An 18,515-nucleotide genomic window follows, 5' to 3' on the forward strand; every position below is an offset into this window, starting at 1 on the left:
TTCTATGGCCTTGGGGTAGATTCTCAGAAATGGGATTGCTGGGTGGGGGGAGATATATAGATATATGTTTCCTTTAAATAGATATTGTCATATTCCTTTCCCCAAAAAAGGCTATACCACTTCACATGTCCACCAGCAACAAGGGAGAGTTTCTTTTCCTCACATCTTTGCCAGCAGTAGGAATTATTGTTCTTTTTTAACTCTTGCCTTTTTGATAGATATGTACCGCTGGTTGTTAACATTTATTAGCATTTCTCTGAATACTGGTAAATTCGAGCACCTTTTCATATGCTTGTTGGTTATTTAGATTTGCTCTTCTGTGAACTGGCTAATCGTATCTTCTGTCTGTTTTTTCATTAGGCTCCCTTTTCCTACTCAATGTGCAAAAGTCTGGTGAATATTATAAAAATTAACCCTATGTCATTTTTATTCATTTTTTCCAGTCTAAAATTGGCCTATTTACTTTTTCATGGTATCTTTTGCCATACAGGCTTTTAATTTTTGTATATTTCAACATAGCTGACATTTCTTTTATGGCTTCTGGGTTTCCAGTCTTGGTTTAAAAGGCTTCAATTTGGGATCTTTCAAATGATTGTTAATTTATAATTTCCTGTTTCTTTTCCTAGCATTAGAAAATATAATTAATACAGATATTGTCAAATAGTCCTGATTTCTTCTGTGTAACTGACATGGAAAATTTAGTATTCTTGTTTATCATTATTACTCCCTCAGTTTCTCACTTCCTTTAGCTGTGAAAATAAATATTATAATCATGACAACAGATGCTGTTGAATGGTACAGACATCAAGACCTGTGTTCAGATAGCAGTTTGAAAAAGGACTGAACTATCGTTTGTTTAGCAGACTTGTCTCACTATAGAAAAAAAGTCTGATTAAAATACTGCTTTAATGAGTTTAAAGTTAACTAATGTTTTTTAAAACGTTTTAGTGAAAATATTTGATATGTTTGATAATTAGGTGAGTTGATCTCATCTTCTAATCAGGACATGGGCAACTTTTCCCTATTATCCTTAACATATATTACTCCACCCTACAAATAACTGTTTGTATTCTTCTAAAGCATTGGAAATGAACTTTTTTTGTTATCATCTACTGCAGCAAAATAGATAAATCTTTCCATTTCATAGCTTTACCCTACCCAGTCAGTAGAAACGCATGCAGCCTCTCTTAAGATGTATTTTGCTAAGCACAGATGCGGATTTTCATGAGTTATTTGTAATTTGGGCTTAAGAGGACCAAGAGTACCCACAGCAGGAGAACGAAAACAGAGCTGAAAAAACAACCAGAAAAGAAGTTATGACTATGAGATTTTCTATTTGTTTTCCTCTCTTATAATTGGACCTTGTATCATTTACTGTCCTCAAATTGGAGACCACTCTCAGCACTAATAAGATTTTATACCGTTTGCCTTTGAAAATCTAATAAGACGGAGGATATATTAATAGTAATAAATTAATATTAAATATTTGCACAAAAGTTTATTACTATTTATTATGGTAATATAATTATATTAAAATACACATACATACCTGCACTTCATCATGTTGATTAGAATCATCTGTGGGGGGATTGTGAGGGTAATCGTGACACCATTATTTCCTTTCAAAATATGAGGGTACCTGAGTCTTAGATCAACATTTTTCTACGGTCACAAAAAGTTGTCTGCTAGTATGAAAACTCAAGTTTGCTTTTAGCAGGGTAGTGCTCAGAGACCCTTGTTCACAGGCTCCTATTAGACTTGCAGAACCTCCACGACATGTGCACCCTGACTCCTGTGCTAGTAGGTGGACTCTGGCAGCCAGGGATATGCCTGTGCAAGAAAAGCCAAGCATCCTCTCTTACCTGGGCACCCTTCTCTTCCTTATGTGCAAATGACGTGTTCCCGTGTCTCCTGCTTCTCTTCTATTTCTTGTTCACTCTTTTAGAGTTAGCAACAATCAAAACTGCCCCTTGCTCACTGGTCCCAGACATTTGCTACCTTTAAATGAGACATACAGTCCATCTAATGTCTTGCTTTCTTGAACACTTCCTGCTTGGTTAGCAACTGGAAAGTGACTACAGCCCCTGCCCAGGCCAGGCGTTGCCCAGTCTGAAGGGCAATGAGAACCTAAAACTGAGACACACAGAGCAACACTCAGGTGCCCTGTTTGGAGACGAAGGCTGGGTGCTTTCTGACCTGGAGAGCATCAGGCTTGAACTCTCCTCTAGCAGCGAGCTGAAGGCCAGGGCTGGGATCAGTGCAGTGACTGTGCCAAGCACAGCAGTGGCCGCAACAGCAGTGTCCTCAGAGGCCAGTGCCGCCTTACCACCTACACTGTACACTTGCTGGGAAATGTAATAGCTCGCCTCTGGTGTCAATAATAGGAGGCAGGAATTGATTATTTCTAGTGACCAAAATGGCAAGCCTTCTCACACAGCCTGGGAGAGCGAAGTAAGTATTTTGAACAAAGATCTCTTAAAAAGCTGACATACTGGCAAAGTCAATTGAGCCGGGATACTGAACAGAACCAGAGTAGCAACCACATAAAACATTGCAAGTGATCTCACATCGGCATGCCTGCACTCTGTGACGAGAAGCTACTTTCACTGAGGCCTCTGGATGAACAAAGACCAAGTCTCATCAACATTCCAAACACGTGAATGACGGTTAGGACTACTGTTTCAGTTGTCTAACACACCACCCCAAAGCATAGTGGCTTAAAATAATAACCTTTTTTTTTTTGGCTCACAACATTGTGAGTTGGCTGAGCATAGCTGAGGGGTTCTGGTGGTTGGGCTTGGGGTGTCTCAGATGGGAGCGTGGCTGTGACTGGAACGTTCAAGATGGCCTCTCATCCTCCGGAGCAGGGCTGGGCAAACTAGGACACCCAGCCCCAGGCCAAATCCGACCAAGAGGCTGTTCTGTACTGCTGCGGGCTAGGAATAGTTCCTACCTTTTTAAATGGTTGGAAAAAAATGAAAAGAAAAATATTTCGTGGCATGTGGAAATTATATGAAATTCAAATTTCGGTGTCCATAACATTTTATTGGCACACAGCCAGGGTCACCACTGACTGTCTCTGGCTGTTTGTGCTCTACAATGGCACAGTTGAGTAGCTGCAACAGTCAACAAGGGCCACACGGCTTGCAAAGCGGAAAATGTTTACTATCCAGCTCCTCAAAGAAAAAGTCTTCTGACCCCTGCTCCTGCGCCTCTCTCCACAGACATCTCTTCATTAAACGTCAGTGGATTATTTTTAGAATTTTTAGAGATTTTTTCTTTCTAAATGATGAGATTAGAGAGAAGTTAGCCTGTCACTTGCAAGTATTATTGCCAAATAACATATGCAGGTATGAGCAATTTTTGGCTTAAAAGCCAAACTGAGTATAATTTTCATTATATTTACTCCATTTAACATCGTTTTTCAGATTGCTGGAGTAATTCTCAGGCCATACCTAACATTTTTATCAGATGCATGTAGATAATGGAACCATCCATTATTATGCAGATCAACTTTCAGACTTGGTGTCTTTCTTTACACTCTTTGTTAACTTGGTGCTGCAACATCAGAATTCTTTATGCTCCTTGTCTTGACTCAAATTCACATTTTGAAAATAAGTGCTTAGAATAAAAACAATTTTAACTGTTTAACTGTCAAAGCTACCTTTGCTGCTACTGCTGTGCAGCTGAATATCTATTTCCAAACCAAATCATGAGCATCCTTCCCTCATCCCCACCAGCTGCAGCATGCTCACTGGAAACACGATTGGAGGCTTGCAATTATTTATTTATTTATTTATTTAGTGAGGAAGATCAGCCCTGAGCTAACATCCGTGCTAATCCTCCTCTTTTTGCTGAGGAAGACTGGCTCTGAGCCAACATCTATTGCCAATCCTCCTCCTTTTTTTTCTTCCCCAAAGCCCCAGTAGATAGTTGTTTGTCATAGTTGCACATCCTTCTAGTTGCTGTATGTGGGACGCGGCCTTAGCATGGCCGGAGAAGCGGTGCGTTGTTGCGCACCCGGGATCCGAACCCGGGCCGCCAGTAGCAGAGCGTGTGCACTTAACCACTAAGCCATGGGGCTGGCCACGGCTTGCAATTATTTTTATTTTGAAGAGGAGAACTTAAATACTTGCTGATTTTTAAAAAGGAGAATCGGAAACAAATAGCATTTCTGCCTTTACAATGTGAACCCCAAATGCGTTCCTAAACAATAGCTGGAAAATGCTGAACATGAATAGATACAATTCTTGCCCTTCAAGAGCTCCCAGCCTGGTAGAGACAAGTAAACAACGTGGGGCAGGAATTGAAAACTGACCATCGAGGAGCCCAAATTATGATGGGAGCACAGAGAACAGACACCTAACCTGGCTGAGGAATGTCTGGGATGACTTGCTAAGGGAACTGATGGGAAGGAAGGCAAGTTGGATCTGCCCAGAAGCCTTCCCAGGTACCCACCCAGGGTCTGAGGGAGATGTCTTTGCTTGGTCCCCCAGCAGCCTGTCACAACTGATAGCACTCTGACCTTTACTGGTTTACTTGTTCATCTTCCACCACAACCTGGTAAACTCCTTTAAGGCAGAAACTGTTATTCGGCACTGTACCTACAGGGCGTGCCTGGTAGCAGCTGACACATGAGACTCATCTGATAAATACGTGGAAATTTCTAGGATGATGAAAATATTCCTTCTCTAAGATGTGCTAATGTTTAAAGACAGTATTTTACGCCTATACCATGATGTATTTAAAAATCTGTACTTGTTAGTGTTTAAATGCCAATACCAAATATTAGCTGCAAGAACAGGGTCAGGAACCAGGGGAGATGCAAAGACAAACCACACACTATCACTGCTCTCCAGAACTTAGAGGTTTCACGATCCCACCTACATCTGAACCAGAATCACTTGTCTTTCATTTGCTTGTATTTTGGAATTCCACACAATATTCTTTTGAATAAAGGGCTCCATTTCTAAAAAAAATACAAAAGGAAAACCTTGATCAAGTTAATAAGAAGGTTAAATTTTCTTGAAATATTTACAACTTCCCCCCTCCATTTTAACACTGGAAAGAAATTTAAATGGAAGGAATTGAGAATTTACATTTTTAGAGATGTTCATATTCCTCCTGGATTTCATCTTAGTTTTTCCTTACTAGACTTCTTTAGCACCTTTCTAATAGGTAATATATAGCAACATATGGATGTTTACAATAATAAAGTTATTCATTCTTTCCTATAGACTGCAGAATCAATATTTGCTACTATTCAGAAAAAAAGCTTCTATGCATATCCACTCTAAAATTACAGCAAAGTGTCATCAAGATTCTATATTTAATGCCAGTTATCCCAAGATTTTTAATTCAAAACCATTGCCTAATTTCTCTATAGCATGTTGGTTTTTAAGAACATATCATTTTTCAAAATAGGATGGTTTAAGATCATCTTAAGGATCCGTATGCAGTGTATCCTTCTATAAGGTTTGTAGGGAAAAATGAGCCAAAATACATATAGGTACAGAATTCTTTATTATAAACAATCAGATAACAGTATAGATGTGCATCTGAAGGACAGTTGAAGCCTAGATATTATAATCAAAAGCATTACTTAAATAGAAATAGTTTCTTTTTTTGTTTCACATTAATTTGAACTTATCCTTAACATATGCCAGGATCACCTAATCTTGTCATACAGTTCAGCTATTAAATCATAACAGAGCAAGACAAAATTTGGAATGCATGTTATATTTTGCTTTATTTACTGAATGTATATACTAAATATTCAGGGCACATTCAAAGTTAAGCAGGTGCTTAAAGCCTAGCAAGTGATATTTATAAAATGCTTTTGTTGTTGTCATGGGGGTATTCAGTTCCTTAGAAGACAGTGAAAAGGGGATTCTAAATGCTAGGTTGCTGCCCATCTTTTCCTGATTTATACTGAGTGTAAAAAAAATAACAAAACATAAAGTGAATGTGTTGAATAGTGACATCTTTATAGTTCCAAAGCACTGGCAAATATCAAAATATCATCTAACTAAAACAAACTTTTCACATCTCAATTTTCTAATAGGGAAAAAAACAAAAAAAACAGGCTTGAACAACAGGATACATGTTCTGGGTCTTGTGAGCAGGCCAAAATGTTATTATTCTCTATTGCACGACCCTTGTCCATGGCAACCTTAAATATGTTTGGCATTGCTAATGCATTTAATGGCTTAGTATGTCCACTTTGCTGTAAAAAAAAATGCTATTACATTTTTTTGGATTGTCTACCTCAAGGAATGAATGCAAAATGAGCATATTTAGAAGTCTGAAATCAAATACTGCATCACAACATTTGACAATTCTTGCCAGCAAAAATAAAAAAAGGCTGATTAAAATGTGACAATGTTACAATGACTGAAGGGTTAATTTCTCATCAATTCTAAAATCTCTGAATTTCACACATACTCTAATAAAGGCCTTTGGTGAGACATGACTGGTGATGATGCATATGTACCACTTTAATCATTTATTTTTTGAAGAAATAATTCAGGTTCATTGGAATATTTTGTCCTGGTTTCCCAAAGCTGCAGGAAAATTCAAGTTTTTTTTTTTTTTTTTTTTTAATGTCATTTTTCTGCAACCAGTTCTAATTAATTCTGCAAAAGTATAAGATTTCCAGAGGATAAGTTTGATCAAGAAAGCCATGTCTGGCCTCTGGAGCAGAAACCGTACATACTTGTGGCTCTCTCGTGCAATGATACTCATATGAGGAAGATTCACCATATTAATGCCTTTTCCAAGAAAAAGGGAGATGGAGAATTACTGGAAAATAGGAAAGCAAAAGGCGAAAAAAAAAGCAACTTTGAGACATAGAATAAAAGTAGCATTTATCCAAAGCAGTCTTCATCCATTACCTGATTGCTCGGAAGAGAAGGGAAATAAGTTTCGAAATAGAGATAATTAAAATATCGATCACATTTTTTCAAGCAAAAGGAAGATTGCATGTTTTGTTTTGTTTTACAAGTTCTGAAACATGAAGATGTCCATACAAATAGATTTACGATTAGACTCTGAGCCCGACGGCTGGGACTGCTTCTTGTTTACACTCGATACCACAGTACTTAACGTTGTACCTGGCACATACAGGTGCACAATACATAGTTGATGAACCAATAAACTACGGGATTTTCTAAACACTAAATGGGCCACCTAGTTTTAATGTAAAATGTAATATTTAACTTTTATTGTATATATGAAAGTTTCTATTAGATAACACTAGTCATTACAAGAAGTGACAGTAGTAGCTCACTCATATATCTTTTTCACATGATCATTTCTACCTTGAATACAATTTAATGAGAAACAACTACCGTATGCACTAATGCTAGAAAGAGTTGAGATAGAATGTATAAATGAAGAAACCTCTTGGATTACTGAAGTACCATCTGTTACAAGCATAATTACCTTCTTAAATTATACATTTTTAAGACGATGTGAAATATTTTTCCAAGCAATGCAGTGTTTAGTGGGTGGAAATTATAAATATACGAAAGTACCTAGAATTTTGGGGAATTTTCCTCTCTTTACCATTCAAGGGTAAAGAAGAACAGGTTTTTAATATTGCGTATTTTTTTAATGTCCTATTATTCAGTACCACTGTTCCCCAGAAATTATAGGAATTATGAAATTATCATCATTTTACTTGGGAAGTTATTTCCAAGTATAAGATTAGCTTTATAAGAGGCTACCAGACTTGACAGTAGATAATTTAATCAATAGAGACACTAAGTTAAATAACTTATAAATTTGATCCCAACAATGTCTTGATTTTCTCAAAGTCTTCACCATTGTTTTAGTAATCTGTAAATAGTTAATATATGCCACCAGGCAAGGAAATATGACAAAAGGAGGGCCCTCACCTAGAGACTTTTACTGTGGGAATGTGGGAAGGTGTAAGTAAACATGGGATGCTTTTGTCCAAGTCTCTTATTTTACCTGCTGCTTCTCCACACAGGACTTACACACAGCCTTACAGCTCACCGTGCAGACTCGGAAGTCTGTAGGACCACCTGACATGAATAAGCAGGAAAATAGGAACCTGATTTCCCATGTGGGAAGCAGGAGTCTCCCTGCGTGATTCGTGAACTAAGTTCTGGTCTCACCTTGCAATTTGAGAACATAGCTAATTTCATGCTATTTTCGTATTTATCTTGCCATATTACACTCACCTATTTTTTTTTTTTACAGTGGTAGATTATAAGGCAACATGACTGTCAGCTTCACAGTTTCTTTCTTTTCCAATCACAGTTTAAATCTGTTTAAAATGTACCCTTAATATCAGCACAATAGTCCAGCTATAGGTATTTCAACTTCAGAAATAAAGTTTATGTGTCTGATCTTACGTAATTAATTGTATAAGCTTGATTTTTTTTCTTGCCAATAGCACTAAAAGTGAGATCATTTAAATTATATGGGTTTGATTGCTTTGTTTTGTCTGAAAGTATTATTTGCTCTAGTGCTGCTAGTACCTGACGTTTGCTATACGAACAGTTTTAACATTTTTCTCATAAGCCACACAACATGCTGTACAATGACATGGCTGACTAAAGCTGCCTTTTATTCTGCCAACACCCTTCAAATACTATTGATACAGTTGCCTTTTATTTGTTCCCTCCCACAAAAGAAGCTGCTTTTTATAGCATAGGCATGAAAAACCTGCTTTTGTAATCACATTGTACTGGCATCAGGTTAACTAGAAAGCACAAAACAAATGGTGATAAAAAATATGAATAGTATATATTATATGTATTTACACATGTACTTAGAAACTTCAGTTAGTTGCAAATCTGAAATGATATAAGCCACTGCCTGCAATAGCATCTATTCTATAGAAATGTAGCTTAAGACATGACTGTTAAGACACTGAAGAAATTGGGTTATGTGGAGAGCCCATTTGAGTCAGAACTTTGTCCAACCACTGCAGTGGTCCGTGAAGATGAATCTCAATCCAGCAGGGGGTGCTCGTGACATCCTGGCGATGATACTCAGCTCCCCAACCCTGAAAAGAAGAGTGGAGCCAAGAGTGATTGTGCCAGACTTTACAGTCAGCCTCCCGGGGCGCGAGACAGAGCTCAGTGGACACAGAGCCCACGCCCCAGAGCGGCTCCTGAGACCTGAGAGAACATGCCCTCTGACTTCTTGTAAGCACGGGACAGCTTTTACACCAACCAGACACCCTAAGATGAGTCCAAATCAATGCCTTCCCTCTGAGTTCACGACTAAATACACGGACCTAGAGATGGTCTGGGCTCTAAATGTTGGAAACACTGGTTTCCAACATGTAACACATGGTTACAATGTTTTTTCTTGTGATGAGAACTTTTAAATTTCTTTCAAACTGATCATCTGTAGTTATATTTGCTAAGGATTTATTTTTTTAAAAAGTCCCTGTAATACTAGTAACAGTTTGTTTTCTGTGAATTGTGTAGCTTTATGAATTTAAATGTTGCATATCTGAGAACTACATCTAGTTGATCCTAGGAAAATCAGATTTCTTTGCAAGCTTATATTACAGTGAAATAATTACCTCTGAGATATTGGCATTTCATCCTAATTTTAAAAACACAGACCTGGAAAAAATAACTGTATGATTCAAATGATTATTCACTAATGGCAATTTAATGCCCTCTGCTGGCTCTAAAGCATCAGAACGTTTGAAAAGACTTCTAGGCATTTGTTAATTGCTTTACAAAGTAAAAAACGCTTTTAAAGCTTAACAATAAATTTGAATAGAAGCTGCCAGCTTCACGGCTGCCCGGGAGCAGCCCAGAGGTCCGCAGCCCTCCCTGGACGAGCGGGGCCCTGAGCCAGGGAGCGCCCGCGCTGTGGGCATTTTGTGGACCCAGCAAAACCTAGACAAGTGGCAGAATATCTGACTTTGCCTGCTACTAAAACATTGGGGAGTACCCGCAGAAGGGCTGGTTCACAAAGAAATTAAAACCGGCTCTTAAAGGGCCCATGTGCAAACTCATCCGTTTCAGAAAGCGACCGAAAATCACCAGAAAGAAAGGTGCATAGTGCTTTGGTGAAAAGAGACTCACCTGATAAGCCCTGAGTGCATCTCGGTGAGAGGTGAGACCTCTCCAGGGACTGGGACATTGGCGGCAGCCATTGCTGTGGCCTGGTGTGGGCATGCTGACACAGACACAATTGGAGTTCTCCCTGGGGCCTGCTAGCCCGGGTCTGCCCCACCCACTAGAGCACCGATTTAATCCAGCTCAGCCAGGGCAGGCAGCCCACCCTAGAGACTGGCCCCACCCAACAACAATCCCTTAGGCAACTTGTGGGCCTGCACAGATTGGTGACTGGATTCTCTGCAGCCTGGCAACTGAACCCACTTCAGTGAGGCAGGGCGTGCACAAGGAGTGGGTGGAGAGTGTGGGGCGCTGGTGGAGTGTGTGGGGCTCCTGCCGTGGAGAGACTGGGTCCACTTCAGGAGGTCGGGGCGCGCACAAGGGGCAGGACTGTGTTGACTGTGTGCGTGGACCTGTGGAAGGCAGGGCTTGTCAGCTGCAGAAGACTGGTGCTTCTCAAAGACCCACGAAGCGGGTTTGCCCCACCTTCCAAAGCCTGAAACAATTGGGTGCTCCTGTGCCTGAGGCCAGCCCCACACAACTGCAATGCTCAGAGAACTGACAAGAGACCTAAAGGATGGAGGCTTATAGCAATTGTAAGGCCCTGAGCCTAACAACCTGCCATGCTGGGGGCCTACTCACTGAAAAGAAATACTGCAACACAAATGTGGTATTAGAACTTGCAGCCAACTGTGCTGGGGCTCCCCACACCTGATAAAGAGACTGAAGGGCCCACAACAACTACAAGCAGCTGAGCATTACAACAGCTGGCCAGGAGCATAACTCGGCCTCCCTGGGCGCATACAGGGAGAGCAAACAGGCCACAATAGAAGGACACAGTAGCCCACATAGGGGTCACCCCTGGAACATTGAGAACTGAGGGAAGCACACTACAAGCCTCCTAAGGCATCACTTATATAAGGTCACCTATCCAAGAACAGAAGGCATAGCTGACCTACCTAATACGTAGACAACAAGCACAGGGAAAGAGGAAAAATGAGGAGGCAAAGGAATACATTCCAAGTAAGGCAACAGGACAAAACCCCAGAAAAGAAACTAAGTGAAACAGAAATGAGCAACCTACCCGACACAGAGTTCAAACTAAGAGTGTTAAGGATGCTCACTGATCTGGGGAGAAGAATAGATGAACTCAGAGAGAATGTCAACAAAGAAATGGAAGATATAAAAAAGTACCAATCAGAAATGAAGAATGCAATACTGGAAATGAAAAATTAACTAGAGGGACTCAAAAGCAGAGTAGAGGATACAGAAGAATGGATCTGCGAGCTGGACGAAAGACTAGAAGAAATTACCCAAGCTGAACAGGTAAAAGAGAAAAGAATTAAAAAGAGTGAGGACAGTCTAAGGGACCTCTGGGACAACATCAAGCACACTAACATCCGTGTTATAGGTATCCCAGAAGGAGAAGAGCGAGACAAAGGGGCAGAGAATCTATTTCAAGAAATAACAGATGAAAACTTCCCTAACCTAAGGAAGGAAACAGACATCCAGGTACAGGAAGCACAGAGAGCCCCAAACAAGATAAACCCAAAGAGGCCCACACCAAGACACATCATAATCAAAATGTACAGACTTAAAGATAAAGAGAGAATCCTAAAAGCTGCAAGAGAAAGACAAGTTACATATAAAGGAAGCCCCATAAGCCTATCAGCTGACTTCTCAGCAGAAACCTTACAGGCTAGAAGAGAGTGGCATGATATATTTAAAGTGCTAAAAGTAAAAAACTTACAGCCAAGAATACTCTACCCAGCAAGGTTATCATTCAAAAAAGAAGGAGAGATCAAAAATTTCCCAGACAAGCAAAAATTAAAGGAGTTTGTCACCAAGAAACCAGTGCTACAAGAAATGTTAAAGGGACTGATTTAAGGGGATAAGAGAAGACCACAAATAGGAAAAATTGTCTATTTCCATGATAAGAGGGTAATGGATACAAATCCACAAAAAAGAGGTTAGATATGTATCAAAAACATAAAATGAGGGAGGAAGGGAGTTAAAGAGTAGAGCTTTCAGACAGAGGTCAAACTGAAGAGACCATCAATCCTGTATAGAAGGAGAAAGGAACAGAGAAGGACTACTAAAACACTGAGAAAAAAAAAAAGTTAAAATATGGCAGTAAGTATATACTTATCAATAGCTACTTTAAACGTCAATGGACTAAATGCTCCAATTAAAAGGCATAGGGTTGCTGACTGGATAAAACAACAAGACCCATGTATATGCTGCATACAAGAGACACACTTCAGACCTAAAGACACTCACAAACTGAAAGTGAAGGGATGGAAAAAGATACTCCACGCAAATGGCAATGAAAAGAAAGCTGGGGTAGCAGTACTCATATGAGACAAAATAGACTTTAAAACAAAAACTGTAAAAAGAGACAAAGAAGGGCATTACATAATGATCAAGGGAACAATCCAACAAGAGGATATAACACTCGTAAATATCTACGCACCCAATGTAGGTGCACCTAAATATATAAAGCAATTATTAACAGACATAAAAAGAGAAATAGACAGTAACACAATAACAGTAGGAGACTTTAACACTCCACTTACACCAACGGATAGATCATCCAAACAGAAGATCAATAAGGAAACATTGGCCTTAAATGACACACTTGAACAGATGGACCTAGTAGATATATACAGAGCGTTCCATCTAAAAACCAAAGAATACAGGTTCTTTTCAAATGCACACGGAACATTCTCCAGGATTGATCACATATTAGGCCACAAAACAAGTCTCCATAAATTTAAGAAGACTGAAATAATACCAAGCATCTTTTCTGACCACAACGGTATGAAACTGGAAATCAACTATAGGAAGAAAATCAAAAAAGCCACAAATACGTGGAGATTAAACAAAACGCTACTGAACAATGACTGGGTCAATGAAAAAATCAAAGAAGAAATCAAAAAATACCTGGAGACAAATAAAAATGAAAATACAACATGCCAGAATTTATGGGATACAGCGAAAGTGGTTCTAAGAGGGAAGTTTATAGCAATACAGGCCTATCTCAACAAACAAGAAAAATCTCAAATAAACAATCTAACAAGGCACCTAAAGGAACTGGAAAAAGAAGAACAAACAAAGCCCAAAATCAGTAGAAGAAGGGAAATAATAAAAATCAGAGCAGAAATAAATGAAATAGAGACCAAAAAAATAATAGAAAAAATTAATAAAACCAAGAGCTGGTTCTTTGAAAAGATAAACAAAATTGACAAATCTTTAGCTAGACTTACCAAGAAAAAAAGAGAGAAGGCACAAATAAGTAAAATCAGAAATGAAAGAGGAGAAGTTACAACAGACACTTCAGAAATACAAAAGATTATAAGAGAATACTATGAAAAGCTATATGCCAACCAATTCGACAATCTGGAAGAAATGGATAAATTCTTAGAATCATACAACCTTCCAAAACTGGATCAAGAAGAAGTAGAGAATTTGAATAGACCAATCACCAGTAAGGAGATCGAAACAGTAATCAAAAAACCTCCCAAAAAATAAAAGTCCAGGACCAGATGGTTTCCCTGCTGAATTCTACCAAACATTCAAAGAAGACTTAATACTTATCTTTCTAAAACTCTTCCAAAAAATTGAGGAGGGGGCAAGCTCCCTAACTCATTCTACGAAGGCGACATTACCCTGACATCAAAACCAGACAAAGACAACACAAAAAAAGAAAATTACAGGCCAATATCGCTGATGAACATCGATGCAAAAATCCTCAACAAAATACTAGCAAATCGCATACAACAATACGTTAAAAATATTATACACCATGATCAAGTGGGATTTATTCCAGGTATGCAGGGATGGTTCAACATTCCCAAATCAATCAACGTAATACACCACATTAATAAAATGAAGAATAAAAATCACATGATCATCTCAATAGATGCAGAGAAAGCATTTGACAAGATACAGCATCCATTTATGATAAAAACTCTGAATAAAATGGGTATAGAAGGACAGTACACCTCAACATAATAAAGACCATATATGACAAACCCACAGCTAATATCACCCTCAATGGTGAAAAACTGAAAGCTATCCTTCTAAGAACAGGAACCAGACAAGGATGCCCACTCTCACCACTCCTATTTAACATAGTACTGGAAGTCATAGCCAAAGCAATCAGGCAAGAAAAAGAAATAAAAGGGATCCAAATTGGAAAGGAAGAAGTGAAACTGTCACTATTTGCAGATGACATGATTTTATATATAGAAAACCCTAAAGAATCCACCAAAAAACTTTTAGAAGTAATAACCGAATACAGTAAAGTTGCAGGATACAAAATCAATATACAAAAATCAGTTGCATTTCTATACACTAACAACGAAGTAGCAGAAAGAGAAATTAAGAATACACTTCCATTTACAATTGCAACAAAAAGAATAAAATACCTAGGAATAAACTTAACCAAAAAGTTGAAAGATCTGTACACCGAAAACTATAAAACATTGCTGAAAGAAATTGAAGACGACGCAAAGAAATGGAAAGATATGCCATGCTCTTGGATTGGAAGAATTAACATAGTTAAGATGTCCACACTTCCTAAAGCAATCTATAGATTCAATGCAATCCCTATCAAAGTTCCAACAACACTTTTCACAGAAATAGAACAAAGAATCCTAAAATTTATGTGGGACAACAAAAGACCCTGAATAGCTAAAGGAATCCTGAGAAAAAAGAACAAAGCTGGAGGTATCACACTCCCTGATTTCGAAATATATTACAAAGCTATAGCAACCAAAACAGCATGGTACTGGCACAAAAACAGACACACAGATCAATGGAATAGAATCGAAAGCCCAGAAATAAACCCACACATCTATGGACAGCTAATCTTCGACAAAGAAGCCAAGAACATACAATGGAGAAAAGAAAGTCTCTTCAACAAATGGCGTTGGGATAACTGGACAGCCACTTGCAAAAAAGTGAAAGTAGACCCTTACCTTACACCATACACAAAAGTTAACTCAAAATGGGTTAAAGACTTGAATGTAAGACCTGAAACCATGAAACTTCTAGAAGAAAACATAGGCAGTACGCTCTTCGACATTGTCTTAGCAACATATTTTCAAGCACCATGTCTGACCCGGCAAGAGAAACAATAGAAAAAATAAACAAATGGGACTACATCAAACTAAAAAGCTTCTGCACAGCAAAGGAAACCATCAATAAGACGAAAAGACAACCTAACAATTGGGAGAAGATATTTGCAAACCATACACCTAATAAGGGCTTAATCTCCAAAATATATAAAGAACTCATGCATCTCAACAACAAAAAAACTAACAACCCAATTAAAAAATGGGCAAAAGACCTGAACAGACATTTCTCCAAAGAAGATATACAGATGGCCAACAGACACATGAAAAGATGTTCAAAATCATTAACTATCAGGGAAATGCAAATCAAAACTACGATGAGATATCACCTCACGTCCATCAGAACGGCTATAATTAACAAGATAGGAAACAACATGTGTTGGAGAGGATGTGGAGAGAAGGGAACTCTCATACACTGCTGGTGGGAGTGCAAACTGGTGCAGCCACTATGGAAAACAGTATGGAGATTCCTCAAAAAATCAAGGATAGAACTACCATATGATCCAGCTATTCCACTGCTGGGTATTTACCCAAAGAACTTGAAAACACCAATGCATAAAGATACATGCACCCCTGTGTTCACTTCAGCATTATTCACAATAGCCGAGACTTGGAAGCAACCTAAGTGCCCATCAAGGGACGAATGGATAAAGAAGATGTGGTATATATACACAATGGAATACTACTCAGCCATAAGAAACGATGAAATCCAGCCATTTGTGACAACATGGATGGACATTGAAGGTATTATGCAAAGTGAAATAAGTCAGAGGGAGAAGGTCAAATACTGTATGGTTTCCTTCATTAAGTAGTAGATAATAACAACAATAAACAAACACATAGAGACAGAGATTGGATTGGTGTTTACCAGAGGGGAAGGGGGGAGGGAGAAGGGCGAAAGGGATAATTCAGCACATGTGTGTGGTGATGGGTTGTAATTGGTATTTCAGTGGTGAACATGATGTAATCTATGCAGAAATAGAAGTATAATGATGTACACCTGAAATTTATACAATGTTATAAACCAATGTTACTGCAATAAAGAAAAATTTAAAAAATTGAATAAAACTGCTTTGTCATCATGAAATAGAAATGATTTCAAGAAGCCATTTTTTAAATTGGAAACTATATTCTTGATTCTTATTTTTAAAATAATTAGTAAGATTACAAATACAATAAAATATAATTTGAGTATAGAAAATAGGGTAATTATTTTTTATGATAATTTTAAAGGATTAATAAAATTCACTTTGAAAAAACCTAGTACAAGCCATACTGATTCCTTGGATGGATATGTGACAATGAAAAACCTGTGTCACATATAGCCAGATAGTTTGATAAACAAGCTCAGATTGTGAAATATTAGAATTATTTGTAAGTGCCTTGCAAGAGATGAAATAGCAGATGATGAAACTGAGGCCTTTAGCTTCAATGTGCAAATCCAGTTGTTTTTCCTTCCCCCTAAGTCTCTTTCTCGGTTCTCCAACCTTCACATCAACTTTAATAAGATCTAATTTGAGAAAGCCAACAAAAATTCACAAACAGAATACCTACTCTTCTCTCGGAATTAATCATACTTAGCTTAATGTTTTATCTCAATTTGTTCATGCCTTTATAACAGCACTTAATTTACACTAACTTGAATTAGAGCCAGTACTATTTTGTAGCTTATTTATAAATATTATCTCCTCTGTTTGCCTGTATGCTTTCTAAGAGTAAGGAGAATGATTCAGGTAAATTCATCAACATTCACTGAGTAACAACAGTGCTCAGCAATTTGAAGGACAGAAAAATCTTTGTAGCATTAAGTCCTATAAAATTTTCATTGTCACTTACTTTATCTTCTGCACTGAAAAAAAACCAGGTAACTACTTTAACTTGGTTTTCCTCCAAAAGTAATATGCTTAAGAATCTTCTTATAATTGCTAAAAAAGAGAGTTCATACTCATGGAGGAGCTCTTTCTAAAAACAATTAAATAGAGTTCCAAAAAAATGGTTGTCTACTTGAACTGGCTATATAAGTACCATATCAACCAAAGAGTGCTTTTTGTTTTGTTTTGCTTTTCATTTTCCCTCTTATAATCTGGAAGCAAACACTCCTTACCTTAACAAAACTCATCCGGATAGTACACATCTTAGTTAGCTCATAGACGACTTCAAATCCATGGTGGACTGACTGAGCCAGCAGCTGAGCAAAGAGCTGGTTGTTGAAGATCTTGAGGCTGCAGCCACTGGGGATCTTGCAGACAGTGGCCGGGTGGAAGCCATGCTGATAGTTGCAATTCCGGCTCTGTACAAAGATGCTGCTGTCACTCACACACTCGGCGTAGACCTCTCCCCCAACGTAGTATAAATGCACACCTACAGGCAAAAACACAGCCTTCAGACACCAGCGCTGTATTTAATTTAGGTCTAACACCGTTCCCTTCTCACTGACCTCTGTAACCTCTAGAGACGTGACTGTCTACTGTGAGGTTACTTTTAATATCACCAACCACAGATTAGTAAGATGTGTGACCCAAATGCTGACGTAAATTTTAATTGTAATCTGTGTTTTTTCCATGAGTCCATTTAAAATCTGATTATAACCCATGTTTACAATCGTTGCCAAGATCAAATAAGTAAGCTCTCACGTACACTCTCCCGTCACTCTCTCAATCTCACGCTGTTGCATTCTAAAAGGAAGATCTCACAAGATGAGACGCAAAATAAATACATAATGCAGAAAACATCAAATAGTCCTTCAGGTACATATATAAACAAAAAATAAAAACTGGACACAGATAATATCATGGAGAATGTTACTTAAGTGCATACACTAAACCCACTTCAGAGAGAACAATAAATGAAGTTTAAATTTTATTTTACCAACAATTATAAATCCATTTCTCTTAATAAAAGAGACCTATTTCATTTTAAAGCTTATCACTTCCTATTATAGATCACAGAAATAACACCTATTTTTTACTTATGTACAGTGAAATTCTTGCTATATTTTAGGATATAAAGACTCACAATCAAAATGTAGCTTATGTTCCTTTATCTCACATTCTTGGGGTTAAAAGGCAAAAGAGCATCCTGAGAAAGCTGCTGCTCACACTAATTTTTATTCCAAATTAAATTTGACTTGATTCTTTCCTTGCCAATGTCTGGGTTTGAGATTAAACAAAAATTTATAGCGAGGGACTGGGGTTAGATCAAATGAAGAAGCTCTAGTCTAGTGAATACTAAACACCAGAACAATTCTTCTCCAACCTTTTAGTGG

The 18,515-nt window shown here is 38.1% G+C and overlaps 1 protein-coding gene across 3 annotated transcripts in view; it reads right to left on the reverse strand.

The window, feature by feature from the left end:
- Positions 1 to 5,511: 5,511 nt before the first annotated feature.
- SMAD9 (SMAD family member 9) overlaps positions 5,512 to 18,515 on the reverse strand; it is a 70,987-nt gene continuing 57,983 nt past the window's right edge. For all 3 annotated transcript variants that reach the window (XM_058548019.1, XM_058548020.1, XM_058548018.1), the window contains 2 exons: positions 17,355 to 17,611; positions 5,512 to 9,037 (listed from right to left, as the gene is read on the reverse strand). In XM_058548019.1, the coding sequence (XP_058404002.1) occupies positions 8,894 to 9,037; positions 17,355 to 17,611 (401 nt within the window). In that variant the 3' untranslated portion in view covers positions 5,512 to 8,893. The remainder of the gene's footprint in view (positions 9,038 to 17,354; positions 17,612 to 18,515) is intronic.

The sequence above is a fragment of the Diceros bicornis genome, chromosome 9 (genome assembly GCF_020826845.1).
Source record: "Diceros bicornis minor isolate mBicDic1 chromosome 9, mDicBic1.mat.cur, whole genome shotgun sequence".
In the NCBI taxonomy this organism is placed as follows: Eukaryota; Metazoa; Chordata; class Mammalia; order Perissodactyla; family Rhinocerotidae; genus Diceros; species Diceros bicornis.